General features: G+C 42.6%; 1 protein-coding gene across 1 annotated transcript; it reads right to left on the reverse strand.

Moving 5' to 3' along the window:
* On the reverse strand, positions 1-16,473 carry LOC131982672 (interferon-induced protein 44-like). The gene is made up of 7 exons (XM_059347220.1): positions 16,198-16,473; positions 16,030-16,063; positions 7,350-7,545; positions 5,434-5,583; positions 1,599-1,770; positions 1,402-1,502; positions 1-1,089 (listed from the first exon to the last, which is right to left on the reverse strand). Exons 1-7 carry the CDS (start codon positions 16,244-16,246, stop codon positions 925-927), a joined length of 867 nt encoding a protein of 288 aa, XP_059203203.1. The 5' UTR covers positions 16,247-16,473; the 3' UTR covers positions 1-924.
* Between the last annotated feature and the right edge of the window lie 4,926 nt (positions 16,474-21,399).

Here is a 21,399-nt window from a genome sequence, read left to right on the forward strand (position 1 = left end):
TTCATACTTTATTCATTATAGTAAAGATACATTGTGACAACAACAAAAAACTCAGGTGGTAGTGTAGTGTGAACCAACTTGGCAGTGACAACAAATGTGGAATCAAACAATATAACGGCAGCAGAGTATTAGTAAAATAAAAAATGAAAAACAACAAAAAACATGCATTACATTTTTGCCAATTGTGGCTGTTTTCTTTAAAACAAACTTACAGCTTGCAAGCATGACCCTTTTCTTTCTTTATTAAGAAGACTATACCAGTGGCCATAAGCCAAACTGTTGGTAAAAAATAATCAGCTTTAACTTGGAATGGTTGTACAGAAACTGCTACAGCTTCTCAGAAAGGATGTTTTTTTTTTCACCTAAAAATGTCTTGCAGGCCTTACAATACAGTGAATACACAAAGCAAAGGAAAAGAAAACATGCAGATAACACTGAAGTTATTTTACTTCATATCTTAATCATTCAAGGTTTGTCTCAGCAGAATGCTCTCATGAAGGGTTTGTATGATTTCCTACCAAAAGTAATGCCCTGGAATGTGTAGCTTTTCTAAAAAATTGCACAGATTTTGTCTGGTGGGGTAGAATTAAAGCCATGTAGGCGCCTATAGGGCGGGTGGAAGCTGTGGTGGATGGATCTCACAAACACCAGCAGCCCAGTCAGCAAAAAATGTTTTTAATGCCTGAGGCCAGAACAACAGGAGACCAGCAGACCTGGAGGCTGGTGTTCGTGTCCCGTTGGAAGTTGTGTACAGAAGTAGCTTTCATAACCCTAACCCTGTTCTTTTTTCCTCACATTAACTTTGCTGTTGGCACCTAAGCTTAATGTAAACTTAATGGGTGATATGAATTTCAGTGCACTACTTTTTGTGGGGAATCATACAAACCCATTCATGAGAATGTGTTTGCCTCAGCAGCAGCAGGTCTACTCGAGGTAGCTGACGTAGTCGTCACCAAAGTTAACCATCTGCTTCAGTGCGCTCAGTATCAGAGCATCAGTCACATCGTTGGGATCGACTTCTGAACAGTAGTTCTTCACAAGAAAGATGCAGTTCAGTGGAATCCCCATGAAAAGGTGGCATTTGTCGACCTGAGTGTTAAAGTAACAGCATTTCAGTTACACAGCAAGGTGGTGACCAAAGGAGATTTTTTCATGCTAAAATTCTGAAAACTTTTTAAACATTTTAATATTTAAAATCTAAAAAATAGTGTCCATGTATCATCTCATCATTCAATTATTCGATTGAATCCGGAAACAAAACACGAATCACTACTGAATTACATTTTAAAAAATGCTGGAAAAGTTAGTCAGACAGATGGACTTTAGTCTGTTTCGAATTAAGGATGTAAATAATATTTGAATTGAGTGATCACATGATACCAAGCACCAATAGAAACCCACCAGTTCCTTCAGGTACTTGCTCTTGTAGACATTCTTCAGATCTCTTTTCGCCTCAGGACAGGCTTCATCCACTTTGGTGATAACAACCAGTTGGGGAATTCCTGTCAAGACAGAAACCTAATCAGTATTTTATGCATTTATTTGTAACCATAAACCCCAATATGACACCATTAGTCGACAGAGACTAAAATCCTTACCCATGTCACTGGCTGCGAGTCTGACATCTCTTAGCTTCTCCACAACTTCTTTAGCTACTATATTTATTTGGTCGGCAGGAAAGACACAAACCAGGACTTGAACTTTGTCAGCCGGAGTGGGAGATGACCTGTAACCGCTATCACCCTCCATCAACCGCCGTTGGGGATTGAACTACGAAACGATAAAGATTCAGTCAAATAATGTCTTTTTTGCAATGCAATTTATTTTTAAGTGAAAATGTGAATTGTGTTTTGTGCAAAATACACGGCCGCCCTGAAGTTGGAATGAAATATTTTTTTTACCTCTTTCCATGAAATGATTGTGACAATGTGATTTATTCTTGACAGATAAAGTGTATATCTTCTCAAAATTGCATTAGTCAATCTCTAACAAACATATCACAATGAAAATGAAACCAATATTAACAGATTGTGTTTGAAAACAAATTGTTCCAACTTTATGGGTGACCGTGTAGTAAAAGATAAATAAATTAAAGGCAGCCTGTGGAGGTTTTGCCCTCTAGTGCTATGGAGCACTTTTTCTTTGAGTCTGTCGCTTTTTCAATAAGATTTCCAACCTAAACAACAGAAAAGGTCTTTTGTCAATACCACCCATAACAACACATCCATCCATTTTCCTCTGCTTATCCAGGGCCAGGTCGCGGGGGCAGCAGGCTAAGCAGGGCATTCCAGGCATCCCTCTCCCCAGCCACAACGTCCAGCTCCTCCTGGGGGACCCCGAGGCGTTCCCAGGCCAGGCGAGAGATATATCTTGTTCTTTGGTTCACTACCCAAAGCTCATGACCATAGGTGAGGGTTGGAATGTAGATGGACCGGTAAATCGAGAGCTTTGCCTTCCGGCTCAGCTCCTTCTTCACCACGCTCCATTCTACCCTCACTCGTGAACAAGACCCCGAGATACTTGAGCTCCTTGGCTTGAGGCAGTACCTCTCCCCACCCAGAGGGGGCAGTCCACCGTTTTCCGGCAGAGAACCTGGTCCTGATCTGATGAAGACAAAAGAACCACATCATCTGCAAAAAGCAGAGATGCAATTCTAAGGTCACCAAACCGAATCCCTTCCTCCCCCCGGCTGAGCCTTGAGATCCTGTCCATGAAGACCACCAACAGAATCTGAGACAAGGGGCAACCCTGGTGGAGGCCAACACCCACCGGGAACGTGTTTGACGTTGTGCCGAGTATGCGGACACAGCTCTCACTTTGATTATATAGGGACCAGGTAGCTATAGCAACGAGCCCGGTATCCCATATTCCCGCAGTACCACCCACAAGACTCCCCGAGGGATGCGCCGTAAGCCTTCTCCAAATCCACAAAACACGTGTAGACTGGATGAGCAAACTCCCATGACCCCTCCAGAAGTCTCGGAAGGTAAAGAGTTGGTCCGTTGTTCCACGGCCAGGACGGAAGCCGCATTGTTCCGCCTGAATCTGAGGTTGGACAATCGGCCGGAGCCTCCTTTCCAGCATCCTGGAGTAGACTTTCCTGGGGAGGCTGAGTGTGATTCCACGGTAATTGGAACACACCCTCCGGTCCCTTTTTAAAAATGGGAACCACCACCCCGGTCTGCCACTCCACTGGCACTGTCCCAGACCTCCACGCGACACTGAAGAGGCGTGTCAACCATGACAGCCCAACAGTGTCCAGAGCCTTCAGCATCTCAGGGAGAATCTCATCAAACCCTGGCACCTTGCCGCCGGGCAGCTTTTTAACTACCTCGGCGACCTCTGCCAGGGACACTGGTGAGTCTTCCCCTGAGTCTTCAGACTCTGCCTCCTCCACAGAGGACGTGTTGGCTGGATTAAGGAGTTCCTCAAAGTGTTCTTTCCACCGTCTGAGGACATCCCCAGGTCGGGTCAGCAGGTCTCCTCCCCCGCTGAACACAGCTTGGGCCAAGTCCTGCTTTCCCTTCCTGAGCCGCCCGACCGTTTTCCAGAACCTCTTTGAGGCCGACCAAAAGTCCTCCTCCATGGCCTCCCCGAATTCCTCCCCTTCCCTAGTTTTTGCTTCAGCGACCGCCGCAGCTGCAGCCCTCCTAGCCGAACGGTAACTGTCTACTGCTTCCGGAGACCCCTGAGCCAGCCAAGACTGAAAGGCCTCCTTCTTCAGCCTGACGGCCTCCGTCACCACTGGTGTCCACCAGCAGGTTCTTTGGTTGCCGCCACGACAGGCACCGACGCCTTCAGGCCACAGCTCCTACCGGCCACATCAACAATTGAGGCTTTGAACATGTTGAACATGGCCCATTCTGACTCCATGTCCCCAGCCTCACCCGGGATGCTGGAGAAATTCTTCCGGAAGTGTGAGTTGAAGACCCTGCAGACAGGGGCCTCCGCTGGACGTTCAGATTCCACCCTCACTACACATTTGGCTTGCCAGGTCTGTCCAGCAGTCAGTTGACAGCTCTGCTCCTCTCTTCATCCGAGTGTCCAGAACATGCGGCCGCAGATCTGATGATACGATGAGGAAATCGATCATCTAGAGTGCTCTGGTACCAGGTACACTTATGAACAACTCTATGTTCTAATATGGTGTTCGTTATGGACAATTCGTGACTACCACAGAAGCCCAATAACAAAACACCACTCGGGTTCAGATAGGTCGTTCCTCCCAATCACCTCCTCCAGGTACCATCATCATTACCCGGGTGAGTGTTGAAGTCTCCCAGAAGAACTATAGAGTCCCCAGGTGGTTCCCCTTCCAGGACACCACCCAGAGACTCCAAGAAGGCTGGGTACTCCAAACTGCTGTTCGGTGCATAAGCACAGACAACAGTCAGAGACCTTCTCTTCGCGACTTGCAGCCGCAAGGAGGCGACCCTCTCGTTCCTCGGGAAGAACTCCAACACAGCGGTGCTCAGCCGGGGGCTTGTGAGTATCCCCAAACCCGCCTGGCGCCTCTCACCCTGGGCAACTCCGGAAAAGGAGAGAGTCCAGCCTCTCTCCAGGAGTTTGGTTCCAGAGCCCACGCTATGCGTGGAGGTGAGTCCAACTATCTCTAGTTGGTAACGCTCCACCTCCTGCACAAGCTTGGGTTCCTTCCCTGCCAGCGAGGTGACGTTCCACATCCCCAGAGCCGCTGGAGCTGGGGGTCAGGGGTCAGCACGCCCAGGTACCCTCCTTCGCCTGCTGCCCGACTCACACTGCACCCGACCCCTATGCCCTACTCTGCGGGGGTGGGCCAACGACACATGCAGTCATGGAAAATATTAGTAGACCACACTTTTTCTTCAATTTCTTGTTCATTTTATTGCCTGGTACAACTAAAGGTAAATTTGTTAGGACAAATATAATGATAACAACAAAAATAGCCGATAAGAATTTAATTTAAGAGCTGATATCTAGACATTTTCCATGGTTTTCTTGATAATGATTATGGTTATTATCAAGAAAACCATGGAAAATGGCTAGATATCAGCTCTTAAATTAAACTCTGATCAGCTATTTTTGTTGTTATCATATGTGTCCAAACAAATGTACTTTTATTTTTACCAGGCATTAAAATGAACAAGAAACTGAAGAAAACAAGGGTGGTCTAATCAAATTTTTCTATTAAAAAAAAGCGCACTTCCTTGTACATACACTTACGGTTCACGGTAGTAAAAAAAAAAAAAGCTGCAGTTTTGTTGAATTTGTCTGACGTTTGTTGTTGTAGTAGTAAACATGTAAACAATGCAGAATTCAAACAATTTTACAACTGTTATATGAGTTAGGAAATGCACTCAACACATTTGACTGAATGGAAACATGTCTTTTCTTTGCTGCGTAGAAAACTCCACAGGGCACCTTTAAATGATCAGAGTTCAGAGAGGATCATACCACATGATTTTCTGCAACATGTCCTTTCAGGGCCAGTTTGACCTCTTCCACATCAACTCCAGTGTTGGTGGCTTTCTCGAATCCCATGATGTCATTGAAAACGACAGAATAAAAGCCACCCGAAGCTTTCTTGAACTTGTACGTTGTGTACTGCAAACAGAAGGTGCAATTATTTACATCATTTTAGCAAATCTACATAGTATGAAAATATTGAACAAAAATATCTTCTTTGCTTAATTTTATGCAGCTCAGAACCCTCATTGACAAAATACAGGATTAGGAAAGTTTTTAGAAATAAACTTTGTTCAAAATAATTAAATGAGTGACTTGTTGCTTTGCCCTGCTCTTTCAAACTAGAACACTAAGTGCTCAAAGTTCATTTCTACCTCCAATTTCTATATTCCTTATGTTACTTTGTTCTTCACAAACTTCCACAGGAAATGCATTAATTTGGTCAGTAATACTACAGGTACATCTGTAAAAATTAGAATATCATGAAAAAGTTGAACATTTTTTGTCAATTATTTCAGAAAGTGAAACTTGTATATTATATAGATTCATCACACATAGAGTGAAATAAGTTTTTCTTATAATTTTGATGATTCTGACTTAGAGATAATGAAAAAACAAAACTCAGTGTCTCAGTAAATTAGAATATTACATAAGATCAATAAAAAAAGGATATTTTAAACACAAATGCCAGGAAAAGTCTGTTCATTTCTCTCCATCAATACTTGGTTGGGCTCCTTTTGAATCATGAATTCAAATCATATCAAATCAACTTTATGTATAGAGCCCTTAAAGACAGCGTTAGCTGATACAAAGTGCTGTACATGGCAGGACAGACCAACAATAAAAACAAAACAAGCAAAAACAACTAAAACAAAGCGAGTCTCATGCTGGGTAAAAACCAATAAATAAAAGTGGATTTTAAAATGAATCTCAATTTTAAAATTAGTCTTAATTTTACAATTAATCTTAATTTTAAAAAACCACAAAGAACAAAAATAAACAACCCAATTCAAAATTTACAAGAAAAAAATCACAAATTTAAGAGAAAAAATACAAAATTATGAAAAGAAAATCTGAAATTTATGAGAAAAAAAAATGTAGACAAAAAAAATTATAAATGTACAAGAAAAAAATCATAAATTTACAAGAAAAAAATCTAAAATTTACAAGAAAAAAAATCTAAAATTTAAGACAAAAAAATACAAATTTACGGGGGAAAAAATCTCAAACTTCTTCACAATATTCTTATTTTCTGAGACACTGAGTTTAGTGTTTTCATACTCTCTAAGCCAGAATCATCAAAATTACAAGAAAAACAGGCTTGAGATATTTCACTCTATGTGTAATGAATCTATATAATGTATGAGTTTCACTTTCTGAAATAACTGACAAAAAATATTGAACTTTTTCATGACATTCAAATTTTTTGAGATGTACCCGTGTAAAAAAAGATACAAAATGACCAAAAATAGATGTAAAAATGACCCAAAAAGACACAAAAATGACCCCAAAAAAACCCAAAAATGACCCAAAAAGACACAAAAATTACTAAAAAGAGACATAAATTTACCAAAAGAGACACAAAATACCAACTGTGGACTCACATATTCAACTTCTTCACAATATTCTAATTTTCTACGACACTGAGTTTAGTGTTTTCATTCTCTCTAAGCCAGAATCATCAAAATTACAAGTAAAAAAGGCTTGAAATATTTCACTCTATGTGTAATGAATCTATATAATGTATGAGTTTCACTTTCTGAAATGATTGACAAAAAATATTGAACTTTTTCATGATATTCTAATTTTTTGAGATGTACCTGTACAATGTCGGGTTTTTTGTATGAAACTTTTAAGAATCATGGAACCTCTTTTAGCTTATTTTCAACACATTCAATAGTTACCTTTGTGGTGAAGCTTCTCCCAGAGATTGCATCTGTCGGAGCTCGACCGGTAACTCTGCCTTGTAAGACAGTGTCCACGGAGTTGACGAAACTGGACTTGCCGGCACCGATTGGTCCATGAAGCAGAATCCTGAGACGACTGATGTCACCGTTTCCAGTTTGGTAGTTTTTCACAAAGGTGAGACTCTGATTTTTGCTGTTTATTAACGAGAAAAAAAACATTAGATTTGAATACTGTTTTGCCTGTATTATTATTAAATGCACAACAGGAACATAGTGATTGTTTTATTGTTGTCACACACACACACACACACACACACACACACACACACATACACACACATACATACACACACACACACACATACATACACACAGACAAACACACCAGGCATTTATATGGAATTAGAACACTGACATAAATCGCGCACTCGTAATGAGACCCGCGCGATCGCAAATCAAACATCCGCGGGCGCATATTGTTTTTTCGAGCGCTTTCAAATCACTCGCGAGCTATTTTGTATCCTGCATCTATGCTCCCTAGAGCAATGTAGCAGCCTGCGAGGAGGAAAACACGATTTGCACGTGCGCGGGTCCGCTCTCCTCTGCTCGCTCGCGACCATAGACTGTGCTCGCGACACTTTCACCTGCCCGCTCTCTGAGGGGGCGGGCATGCCAAATCACCATTGTACCGAATATGATTGGTTGAGCGACTTCGCTGATTAGACAGCAAGGTACGGCAGCTCCACAAGGACAAACGGGACAAATCTCACAGCCCTGAATGCCTGAAGAACATGGGTTGTGATTTGGCGCTATATATTGCCTTGACTTGAAAGTTTGCAAAATGTCACACAGAGCAATGTACTCCAATATGTTTGTCTGAGCGCTGTCTTTTGTTTCCTCCATCGTTGACATTAATCTGATAAAACGCTCTGATTTTTGTAACTTGGATCTTTTTATTTTGATAAAAATGTTTTGTTCACATTCTAGATGTAATTATTTGTCCCTGAAAATTATAAACGTAATTTATTAAATTATTTAAAAAAAACTTAAACTTGCTCAATACATGCTTGGGCATTCATGCAGGAAAAATATAAGCTATTGCCTACATTGACACACTACAGACTATTAATTTTTTTTTAGCTGTTTATAGTTTTGTCATCTTGTAGCATTTTGACAATGTAAGCACATATTAGTGACCTGTAACAGTTTAGATTAAGATAACATGAAATAGTAGTTGTGATGTGTACCCTCGGGTAGTAGTGATATGTTTTGTTATTATTTAATGTATATTTTAGTTTCATAACATTTATTAATAGGTTACTTTGCTACGTGGAAACCCAACCAGCAAAGGTCCTGCTACCACAGCGGGGAGGGTGCCCAGGTCAAGGCAATATGGTCGGCCCATGCATTGAACCAAAATTATTCCATAATAACTATTCTGACTTACATCAAGGAGTAGCACTTCTACAACAAGTAAAAAATTCCTGTTTGTTTTAAGGAATAGAATGTGAAGAACTTAGAACGCCACCTGCCTGCTACTCTCTCAATGACACTTTCACTGTTAAACACTCAATTACCACTTCTGTGTCAAAACAAACAAAAAAAATATTTTCCAACTTAAGCCGCCAGTATAAGTTGGGCTCTTAAAACACTGTATCCTTCTTGTCCAGAAAATGTCAGCTTCCTCCGAACTATACATCATAGTTTGTAGGTCAACCCTGTTGACATCACTATGACATCAACAGGACTATTATCAGACTTTAGACATACAACAGAAACACAAACTGAAGGCCTTATACACATAGTGTCCCTTAATCTAAATCTATTATTGTAATAAGGTTATTTTTATTCATAAGCATGGTGTATTTGAAAATACAGGTAGATAATGTGGATCTTTATCCTGGTTAAACTGAACCATTGTATTTATTCTCCTTCAATTTTTGTAAATCAATATAGTAGCTGTATATTCATCATTTTAGAGGCCTTAATGTTAATGTTGTCACATTCGGCATTCAGGGCTGTGAGATTTGTCCCGTTTGTCCTTGTGGAGCTCCATCCATCCATTCTCGTCCGCTTATCCGGGGCCGGGTCGGGGGCAGCAGGCTAAGCAGGGCATTCCAGGCGCCCCTCTCCCCAGCCACAACGTCCAGCTCCTCCTGGGGGACCCCGAGGCGTTCCCAGGCCAGGCGAGAGATATAATCCCTCCACCGTGTTCTGGGTCTTCCCCGGGGCCTCCTACCAGTTGGGACGTGCCCGGAACACCTCTAACGGGAGGCGCCCGGGAGGCATCCTTACCAGATGCCCAAACCACCTCAACTGGCTCCTTTCGACGCGAAGGAGCAGCGGCTCTACTCCGAGCTCCCTCCGGATGTCTGAGCTCCTCACCCTATCTCTAAGGCTGAGCCCAGCCACCCTACGGAGGAAGCTCATTTCGGCCGCTTGTACCCGCGATCTCATTCTTTCGGTCACTACCCGAAGCTCATGACCATAGGTGAGGGTTGCAACGTAGATGGACCGGTAAATCGAGAGCTTTGCCTTCAGGCTCAGCTCCTTCTTCACCACTACGGTCCGGTACAACGCCCGCATCACTGCTGACGCTGCACCAAACCGCCTGTCCATCTCACGCTCCATTCTACCCTCACTCGTGAACAAGACCCCGAGATACTTGAACTCCTTCGCTTGAGGCAGTACCTCTCTCCCCACCCAGAGGGGGCAGTCCACCGTTTTCCGGCAGAGAACCATGGCCTCAGACTTGGAGGTGCTGACTCTCATCCCAACCGCTTCACACTCGGCTGCAAACCGCCCCAGTGAGTGCTGGAGGTCCCGGCTTGATGAATCCAAAAGAACCACATCATCTGCAAAAAGCAGAGATGCAATTCTGAGGTCACCAAACCGGATCCCTTCCTCCCCCCGGCTGCGCCTTGAGATCCTGTCCATGAAGACCACGAACAGAATCGGAGACAAGGGGCAACCCTGGCGGAGGCCAACACCCACCGGGAACGTGTTTGACGTTGTGCCGAGTATGCGGACACTGCTCTCACTTTGGTTATATAGGGACCGGATAGCTCGTAGCAACGAGCCCGGTACCCCATACTCCCGCAGTACCCCCCACAAGACTCCCAGAGGGACACGGTCATAAGCCTTCTCCAAATCCACAAAACACATGTAGACTGGATGGGCAAACTCCCATGCCCCCTCCAGAAGCCTCGCAAGGGTAAAGAGCTGGTCCGCTGTTCCACGGCCAGGACGAAAGCCGCATTGTTCCTCCTGAATCTGCGGTTCGACAATCGGCCGGAGCCTCCTTTCCAGCACCCTGGAGTAGACTTTCCCGGGGAGGCTGAGAAGTGTAATTCCACGGTAATTGGAACACACCCTCCGGTCCCCCTTTTTGAAAATGGGAACCACCACCCCGGTCTGCCAATCCACAGGCACTGTCCCAGACCTCCACGCGACACTGAAGAGGCGTGTCAACCATGACAACCCAACAATGTCCAGAGCCTTCAGCATCTCAGGGCGAATCTCATCCAACCCTGGCGCCTTGCCGCCGGGCAGCTTTTTAACTACCTCGGCGACCTCGGCCAGGGATATTGATGAGTCTTCCCCTGAGTCTTCAGACTCTGCCTCCTCTACGGAGGACGTTTTGGCTGGATTAAGGAGTTCCTCAAAGTGTTCTTTCCACCGTCTAAGGACATCCCCAGGTCGGGTCAGCAGGTCTCCTCCCCCGCTGAACACAGCTTGGGCCAAGCCCTGCTTTCCCTTCCTGAGTCGCCTGACGGTTTTCCAGAACCTCTTTGAGGCCGACCGAAAGTCCTCCTCCATGGCCTCCCCGAATTTCTCCCATACCCGAGTTTTTGCTTCAGCAACTGCCGCAGCTGCAGCCCTTCTGGCCGAACGGTACCTGTCTGCTGATTCCAGAGACCCCTCGGCCAGCCAAGACCGAAAGGCCTCCTTCTTCAGCTTGACGGCCTCCCTCACCGCTGGTGTCCACCAGCGGGTTCTTGGGTTGCCGCCACGACAGGCACCGACGGCCTTCAGGCCACAGCTCCTACCAGCCGCGTCAACAATTGAGGCTTTGAACATGGCCCATTCGGACTCCATGTCCCCAGCCTCACCCGGGATGTTGGAGAAATTCTTCCGGAGGCGTGAGTTGAAGACCCTGCAGACAGGGGCCTCTGCCAGACGTTCCCAGTTCACCCTCACTACGCGTTTGGGTTTGCCAGGTCTGTCTAGCATCCTCCCCCGCCACCTGATCCAACTCACCACCAGGTGGTGATCAGTTGACAGCTCTGCTCCTCTCTTCACCCGAGTGTCCAAAACATGCGGCCGCAGATCAGACGATACGATAATAAAATCGATCATCGATCTTTGGCCTAGAGTGCTCTGGTACCAGGTACACTTATGAACAACTCTATGCTCGAACATGGTGTTCGTTATGGACAATCCGTGACTAGCACAGAAGTCCAATAACAGAACACCACTCGGGTTTAGATCGGGCAGGCCGTTCCTCCCAATCACCCCCCTCCAGGTACCATCATCGTTACCCACGTGAGCGTTGAAGTCTCCCAGAAGAACAATAGAGTCCCCAGATGGTACCCCTTCCAGGACACCACCCAGAGACTCCAAGAAGGCCGGGTACTCCGAACTGCTGTTTGGTGCATAAGCACAAACAACAGTCAGAGACCTTCTCCCTGCGACTTGCAGCCGCAAGGAGGCGACCCTCTCGTTCCTCGGGGAGAACTCCAACACAGCGGCGCTCAGCCGGGGGCTTGTGAGTATCCCCACACCCGCCCGGCGCCTCTCACCCTGGGCAACTCCGGAAAAGGAGAGCGTCCAGCCTCTCTCCAGGAGTTTGGTTCCAGAGCCCAAGCTATGCGTGGAGGTGAGCCCAACTATTTCTAGCTGGTAACGCTCCACCTCCCGCACAAGCTCGGGCTCTTTCCCCGCCAGCGAGGTGACGTTCCACGTCCCCAGAGCTAGCCACTGGAGCCGGGGGTCAGCACGCCCAGGTCCCCGCCTTTGCCTGCCGCCCGACTCTCTGTGCACCCGACCCTTATGCCTGAGTCTGCGGGTGGTGGGCCCACAGGTCGGCGGGTCCACGTAGTCTTTTCGGGCTGAGCTCGGCCGAGCCCCGTGGACAAAGGCCCGGCCACCAGACGCTCGCCTGCGTGCTCCCCTCCCGGGTCTGGCTCCAGGAGGGGGCCCCGGTTTACCCGTGCCGGGCGAGGTACACTGTTTTAAATGGTCCCGCTTCATAAGGGTCTTTGAATCGCTCTTAGTCTGGCCCCTCCCCTGAGACCACTTTGCCATGGGAGACCCTACCAGGAGCTATTGCTCCCGACAACACAGCTCCCAGGATCACTGAGGCACACAAACCCCTCCACCACGATAAGGTGGCGATTCTTGGAGGAGCTTGTGGAGCTGCCGTACCTTAATGTCTAATCAGCGAAGTCGCTCAACCAATCATATTCGGTACAATGGTGATTGGCATGCCCGCCCAGGCCCGCCCCCTTACTGACAAAAACCGCCCACTAAAAAAACTCACTCGAGAGCGGGCAGGTGAAAGCATAGACATATATACAGAAGCTGTGTCCCAATGTCAAGGAAGGATGCTCAAACGGCTGATTTGAAGGACACTACGTCATCGACATCCGCCGAAGGACTGTCCCAATGTCGAGGATGCTCCGGAGGACAGAGTCCTTCTTTTGCCCAAATTCCGAGGATGCATGTGTGTATCCTCTGTGCGCTCCGACTACCCATAAAGCATTGCGCACACTGGTCTACCGTGAGATTTAAAAATGGCGAGCTATATATGTAAGGGGATACAAACAATTGCTTTTTTATAATCTTGGGTCACTCAAAAAGTGCCAATAAAATATTTACAAAACAGTTAAAGCAAATTAGACTAATTGTAAATAATAATACATTATATCGATAAAATGTTATTGTTTTATCCATCTTTTCCAGTAGGCTATATATTTTTCTAAGTTCACCATGGCTGTTTTATCACAATTGCTCTGTATAATTTAATGACACCTAGTCTATGTAATCCACTTTAAATGATCGATATTTTAGGAAACCTTACCTGAATAAATCTAGGCTTTATATGTGAGATTATCTCAGTGATACACATATTAGGCTATAACTCCAAACTGAACTCATGCAGCTATTTGTTGAAACATGTATTCATTTTTGTTACTTGTCTCATAATCCTATAACAACGCCAACAGCAACAGGGCTTAGCGGCGCTGAAAGCCCCGCATTTCCTCTCTCTTTACCTGGGTAATGTCTCTTTACCTGGGTACTGTCTCTTTACCTGGGTACTGTCTCTTTACCTGGGTAATGTCTCTTTACCTGGGTAATGTCTCTTTACCTGGGTACTCTCTCTTTACCTGGGTACTCTCTCTTTACCTGGGTAATGTCTCTTTACCTGGGTACTCTCTCTTTACCTGGGTAATGTCTCTTTACCTGGGTACTCTCTCTTTACCTGGGTAATGTCTCTTTACCTGGGTAATGTCTCTTTACCTGGGTACTCTCTCTTTACCTGGGTACTGTCTCTTTACCTGGGTAATGTCTCTTTACCTGGGTACTGTCTCTTTACCTGGGTAATGTCTCTTTACCTGGGTACTCTCTCTTTACCTGGGTAATGTCTCTTTACCTGGGTACTCTCTCTTTACCTGGGTAATGTCTCTTTACCTGGGTACTCTCTCTTTACCTGGGTACTGTCTCTTTACCTGGGTAATGTCTCTTTACCTGGGTACTGTCTCTTTACCTGGGTAATGTCTCTTTACCTGGGTACTGTCTCTTTACCTGGGTAATGTCTCTTTACCTGGGTACTGTCTCTTTACCTGGGTAATGTCTCTTTACCTGGGTACTCTCTCTTTACCTGGGTAATGTCTCTTTACCTGGATACTGTCTCTTTACCTGGGTACTCTCTCTTTACCTGGGTACTGTCTCTTTACCTGGGTACTGTCTCTTTACCTGGGTACTCTCTCTTTACCTGGGTACTCTCTCTTTACCTGGGTAATGTCTCTTTACCTGGGTACTGTCTCTTTACCTGGGTAATGTCTCTTTACCTGGGTACTGTCTCTTTACCTGGGTAATGTCTCTTTACCTGGGTACTCTCTCTTTACCTGGGTAATGTCTCTTTACCTGGGTACTGTCTCTTTACCTGGGTAATGTCTCTTTACCTGGGTACTGTCTCTTTACCTGGGTAATGTCTCTTTACCTGGGTACTGTCTCTTTACCTGGGTAATGTCTCTTTACCTGGGTACTGTCTCTTTACCTGGGTACTGTCTCTTTACCTGGGTACTGTCTCTTTACCTGGGTAATGTCTCTTTACCTGGGTACTGTCTCTTTACCTGGGTACTGTCTCTTTACCTGGGTACTGTCTCTTTACCTGGGTAATGTCTCTTTACCTGGGTACTGTCTCTTTACCTGGGTAATGTCTCTTTACCTGGGTACTCTCTCTTTACCTGGGTAATGTCTCTTTACCTGGGTACTGTCTCTTTACCTGGGTACTCTCTCTTTACCTGGGTAATGTCTCTTTACCTGGGTACTGTCTCTTTACCTGGGTAATGTCTCTTTACCTGGGTACTGTCTCTTTACCTGGGTAATGTCTCTTTACCTGGGTACTGTCTCTTTACCTGGGTACTCTCTCTTTACCTGGGTAATGTCTCTTTACCTGGGTAATGTCTCTTTACCTGGGTACTGTCTCTTTACCTGGGTAATGTCTCTTTACCTGGGTACTGTCTCTTTACCTGGGTAATGTCTCTTTACCTGGGTACTGTCTCTTTACCTGGGTAATGTCTCTTTACCTGGGTACTGTCTCTTTACCTGGGTAATGTCTCTTTACCTGGGTACTGTCTCTTTACCTGGGTACTGTCTCTTTTCCTGGGTAATGTCTCTTTACCTGGGTACTGTCTCTTTTCCTGGGTACTGTCTCTTTACCTGGGTAATGTCTCTTTACCTGGGTACTGTCTCTTTACCTGGGTACTGTCTCTTTACCTGGGTAATGTCTCTTTACCTGGGTAATGTCTCTTTACCTGGATACTGTCTGGCTGTAGCAGTGACTCCACCAGAGACGTCTGCCTTGCCCGAGCACCTGTCCTCACCTGCGGCTGCTCTTCTGTCCGCCTCTGCTCAAATGTCTCATATTCAGTGTTGTGGTTTGTTCTTAAGTGTTTCACCAGGTGTGTTGTGTTACCACAACTCTTAACACTTTTCCAACAGATGCCACACACTGCATCCTGGCTGTTTATGGAGCTCAAATAACTCCACACTCCACTCCTTTTCCGCTCCGCCATTCAATTACACACACGGAGAGAGAGAAGAGTGAGCCGCAGCGCTTACGTATTAGGCTCTTACCCAGGCGGAAGAAAAAGTAGTTCCTACCAGCAGCGTCTCATTTAGACAAGATCTGAATAGTTTAGTTACTTTCCAACGTATTCCTGTTAATGATATACATTACCACAAATGACTGAAGTATCAAAAGTATCGATACTTTCATTTGAGAATCGATTTTAGAGCATACAGATCTGGTATCGGAAGTATCGATGTTTCAGTATCGATCATTACGAGTGCACGATTTATGTCAGTGTTCTAATTCCATACATTTAAGTTGTGTGTTAAGGAGCAAAAGCACAGTAAAGAGGGCATTAAACTGTTTGTTCATACTCACTCTGGCAGAGTTCTCCATGGCTGATCAAAGCACTCTACAAGGAAAATAACACATGTTAACGTACAGTGAGACAAGGCTGTACTTTTAAAAATGACCACTATGCATTGCTTTTTGTTAATGTTGTCATTATTAGATTTAAGAAAAACCTTTGCAGTAAAGGGAACTCACTACGAGGAGGAGGAGGAGGAGACTCTTGCTTTGAGCCTGACCCTCCCATGGCTGTATTGCTTTTTTCCCCACAAAACTTTCTTCAGGGCTTACCTAAAAAGTTCTGTCAGAATTTACAAAATTTAAATAAAAGTGAAATAAATTCTTTCAGTTGACTTCAGTAAATAGTCCAACAAAATGAAACTGTAAAAATAAGGGTTAGGTAGTAAATGAAACAAAATAAACCAAACAGGTTCACCACTACCAGCAAAATAAGCAAATAGCATTTTTGTTTCCCTATCACAATATTTTACGACATAATTTGGTCCTTACCTTCTCTCATGTGGCTCTGGAGAGACTGACTACAGTGAAATGGAGGAGGGGTATTTATAGGGTCTCTTACTTTCACTTTTGTGTTTAGTTTATAGCAAACCATGTGACTTACAAGAACTCAGACCCCAGCCTGGTGTCATGAAATGTCATAAATCAAAGTATTTTGCTGTGTTATCACTATTCATTGTAAGTCAAAGTGATATAAGACGCTCAGAGCAAGTGTAACGGAGTTAATAAGAAATTTGATTCCACTTGCCATATAAAAACTCATCTCTCAACACACAAACTTGTTTGTCTCATAGTAATTAAACGCAGCACCCCTGTGGTTTAGGGTGGTGAACCCCGCAGGTCAGGGTTTCCTTTATTATTTATTTATTTTATTATTTTATAATTATTATTTATTCCTTTAAATTCACTACAAAGGGGTGGTTTAAGTTGTGTTTTTTCGAACATATAGCTCCCTTATGGTTGAGCCCGTCCTTTTTCGTAGGAGTTTTTCTTTTCTTTTTGTTTACAAAATGGCTAGTGGCACAAGTTAACCTGCACTGTCTTTTCATTTTATATTTTCCAGATGTGCATGTGTGTGTGAGAGAGAGCAAAACCTGACTGACTGTACAATTAATTCCTGTGCCAGTGTCCGAAATAAACAGCTGGATGCCAAATGAGATGGTCGTCTTCATCTCGCCTCGTCGTAAATACACAACGTCAGAGAGAGTACCAAGCCGCTACACAAGCACTCCAAAAGTCAGACGACATAGTGTAAAGCAGGGGTCTCAAACTATTATCTCAAATTACCTGGGGGCCGCTGGAGGCAGTATCAAAATGACCAAAAAAAGACACAAAATTACTAAAAAGAGACACAAAATGACTGAAAAAACACTAAATTACTTTAAAAAGACACAATTACCAAAAAGACACAAAATTATTTTTTTTTAAAAAGACACAAAATTATTTAAAAGACACAAAATGAACAAAAAAGACACAAAATGACAGAAAAAAACTAAATTACTTAAAAAAGACACAATTACCAAAAAGACACAAAATTATTTTTTTTTAAAAAGACACAAAATTATTTAAAAGACACAAAATGAACAAAAAAGACACAAAATGACAGAAAAAACCTAAATTACTTTAAAAAGACACAAAATTACCAAAAAAGACACAAAATTATTAAAAAAGACACAAAATTATTAAAAAGACACAAAATTACCAAAAAAAGACACAGAAAAGACAGTTATTAAAAACAGAAACAAAATTATTAAAAAAAGACACAAAATTATTAAAAAAAGACAAAATTATTTAAAAAAGACACAAAATTACCAAAAAAAGATAGAATTACCAAAAAAGACACAAAATGACAGAAAAAATTAAAGTACGGTAAAGTGCCATTCATATAAAACTCAGATTAAACTTTCATACCAAGGTGGGGGCCACAAAATATCGTTGAGGCCCACAATTGGCCCATGGGCCGCCAGTTTGAGACCCATGGTGTAAAGAGTGAGAAAGTTAACATTGTGTTGTTTATGTACATTGCCTCTCAGGGCTTACCTAAAAAGTTATGTCTCATAAAATTGAAATAAAAGTAAAATAAATATAAATAGTCCAACAAAATGAAACAGTAAAAATAAGGGTTAGGTAGTAAATTAAAACCAAATCAACTAAACAAGTTCACCACTACCAGAAAATAAGCAAATAGCATTTTTGTTTCCCTTTCACAATATTTTACGACATAATTTGGTCCTTACCTTCTCTCATGTGGCTCTGGAGAGACTGACCACAGTGAAATGGAGGAGGGGTATTTATAGGGTCTCTTACTTTCACTTTCGTGTTTAGTTTATAGTCAACCATGTGACTTACAAGAACTCAGACCCCAGCCTGGTTACACCCTAAATCAAAGTGTTTTGCTGTGTTATTAGATTACATTACATTAGGAATACTCTAGAATGCTGTATGAGAATAGAATAAGTACTTCTGTAAACAAATACAGGTAAAAAAAAAAAGAAGTAAAAAGCACTCTACACTAGATTTACAACAATACAAATAAAAACGCCAGTCTTAAGTTAAATAAGAAGTAGATAAGTAGAAATAAAAAATGTAGAATAATATAAGGTAAAATTGTGAAATAGAGATATGTACAATAGAATAAAATAGAAAAATGGAAATATAGACATGTACAACTATGGATATATGTAACAATATATCACTATTCACTATTTATCACTATGAATTTCAAGTCAAAGTGATATAAGACGCTCAGAGCAAGCACTCCAAAAGTCAGACAACATAGTGTAAAGAGTGAGAACATTGTCTTGTTTATGTACCTTGACTACTTAACTTATGTATTTAAATTATTTTACAGATGTATTTATCATTTAAGTGGCAGCACTTTACATTCCAGCTCTTTAATAACATGGTAATAGCTTTGTATTAATCATGTGTATGTACTCAAATGTATGTAACAAGGCAAAAATGGACCTAAAACATAGTAATAGTTATAAACAAAGAAACACAGGAGACCTGTGTGAAACCAAAAGTAAACAATGTAACTCCTCTTCAGTGCATCATCATATTAAATAACCAGCGTCCTTATAACTACTTCATCTTTGGCATTTATGAGCAGTTGTTTAACTTTGAAAGTATGTTTCATAACCTCTAACCGGGAACTTTTTACCCCTAACCTGAAAGAAGTAGTTTTGTAGTCTTAACAGAACAAATGATGGCCTTTTACTCTGCCTCAACTTAACAAAAGTGAAAGTGAAAAGTAGCAAAACAGAGAGCAGCTGTTAAATGTGCAGGAAAAACCCTCCACGCCCATAAGTGTGTGCTCATAAACATCCGTTCAACAGTCAAAACGGTTGTTTCAAGATAACAAGTCACAGTATTAAACATGCTATTTTTACAGCATTACAAAAGAAATGTTTGTGACAAGAGGAGGATGAATTTCACAATTAGAAAATGGTAATGACACATAATTTTTAATGTGATTTTGAAGGTATTATGCTTCTATTAGCCTATAATATTGTGAAAACAACCGATAGTATCTCATTGTCAGGCTATATCGCCACATTAATGTCACCATATTACCATTTTAATCAAATATTTCAGTAATATATTCATTGTGAGCAGGTTACACTATACTATATTACTGTATTATTACGAAATAGTTTTGCCTTCTTTCAATGTTGTTTTTGGCCCTTTCCATACATTTTCATAAAATATTATCACCATATTCCTATTGATAATATCAAGGTGTTATTATTTTGGTAAACACTATAATATTCAATTATTACCTCTTTATTATCAAACTCTTACCCCATCATTCTCATGTTATTACTGAGGTCTTGTTACCTTTATTTCATGAACAGAAGTAAGAAAGAAAAGAAGAAACAAAGAAAGAAACATAAAAGCAAAGCTGGAATAAGTCAACATGATCATTTTGTAAATCTGACCAAGTAGTTTTGTTTGAATTCACGACTTTAACCACGTGTTTATGAGTACCAGGAGAGCAGATAGCTCCAAATGCTCAACATCACAATCCAAATGTGGCGTACTGTTTATACGTCTTCCCTGAAGTCCTGTTGTGGAACTCTGGAAAAAAATTACATGTGTGATTTATGAAAACAAATAAATCCCACCACACTAGCAGTCCTGTTTCTTTTAGGGCTGAAAACTTAATGAGAGTGTAGAGTGGGAAGAAATGACAAATTTAAGAGAAAAAAAATCACAAATTAAAGAGAAAAAATCTCACATTTGTGAGAAAAAAATCACAAATTATGTGAGAAAAAAAAAGCTCTATAGCAGTACAGTGTGTATGTGCTAACAGGCTAACAGTTAGCTCTGTAGCAGTACAATGTGTATGTGCTAACAGGCTAACAGTTAGCTCTGTAGCAGTACAGTGTGTATGTGCTAACAGGCTAACAGTTAGCTCTGTAGCAGTACAGTGTGTATGTGCTAACAGTTAGCTCTGTAGCAGTACAGTGTGTATGTGCTAACAGGCTAACAGTTAGCTCTGTAGCAGTACAGTGTGTATGTGCTAACAGTTAGCTCTGTAGCAGTACAGTGTGTATGTGCTAACAGGCTAACAGTTAGCTCTGTAGCAGTACAGTGTGTATGTGCTAACAGTTAGCTCTGTAGCAGTACAGTGTGTATGTGCTAACAGGCTAACAGTTAGCTCTGTAGCAGTACAGTGTGTATGTGCTAACAGGCTAACAGTTAGCTCTGTAGCATTACAATGTGTATGTGCTAACAGGCTAACAGTTAGCTCTGTAGCAGTACAGTGTGTATGTGCTAACAGTTAGCTCTGTAGCAGTACAGTGTGTATGTGCTAACAGGCTAACAGTTAGCTCTGTAGCAGTACAGTGTGCATGTGCTAACAGGCTAACAGTTAGCTCTGTAGCAGTACAGTGTGTATGTGCTAACAGGCTAACAGTTAGCTCTGTAGCAGTACAGTGTGTATGTGCTAACAGGCTAACAGTTAGCTCTGTAGCAGTACAGTGTGTATGTGCTAACAGGCTAACAGTTAGCTCTGTAGCAGTACAGTGTGTATGTGCTAACAGTTAGCTCTGTAGCAGTACAGTGTGTATGTGCTAACAGGCTAACAGTTAGCTCTGTAGCAGTACAGTGTGTATGTGCTAACAGGCTAACAGTTAGCTCTGTAGCATTACAATGTGTATGTGCTAACAGGCTAACAGTTAGCTCTGTAGCAGTACAGTGTGTATGTGCTAACAGTTAGCTCTGTAGCAGTACAGTGTGTATGTGCTAACAGGCTAACAGTTAGCTCTGTAGCAGTACAGTGTGCATGTGCTAACAGGCTAACAGTTAGCTCTGTAGCAGTACAGTGTGTATGTGCTAACAGGCTAACAGTTAGCTCTGTAGCATTACAATGTGTAT

Source organism: Centropristis striata, chromosome 13, assembly GCF_030273125.1.
Source record: "Centropristis striata isolate RG_2023a ecotype Rhode Island chromosome 13, C.striata_1.0, whole genome shotgun sequence".
NCBI classification, from domain to species: domain Eukaryota; kingdom Metazoa; phylum Chordata; class Actinopteri; order Perciformes; family Serranidae; genus Centropristis; species Centropristis striata.

What these genes read in the sequence shown, in the direction of transcription:
- LOC131982672 (XM_059347220.1), bottom strand. Translation starts at nt 16,246, where the DNA reads ATGGGAGGGTCAGGCTCAAAGCAAGAGTCTCCTCCTCCTCCTCCTCGT. An exon ending in ATGTTGCAGAAAATCATGTG is followed by an intron (nt 1,771 to 5,433) that starts GTATGATCCTCT and finishes ATCGTTTCGTAG; the next exon opens with TTCAATCCCCAACGGCGGTT. An exon ending in ACTCGCAGCCAGTGACATGG is followed by an intron (nt 1,503 to 1,598) that starts GTAAGGATTTTA and finishes CTGTCTTGACAG; the next exon opens with GAATTCCCCAACTGGTTGTT.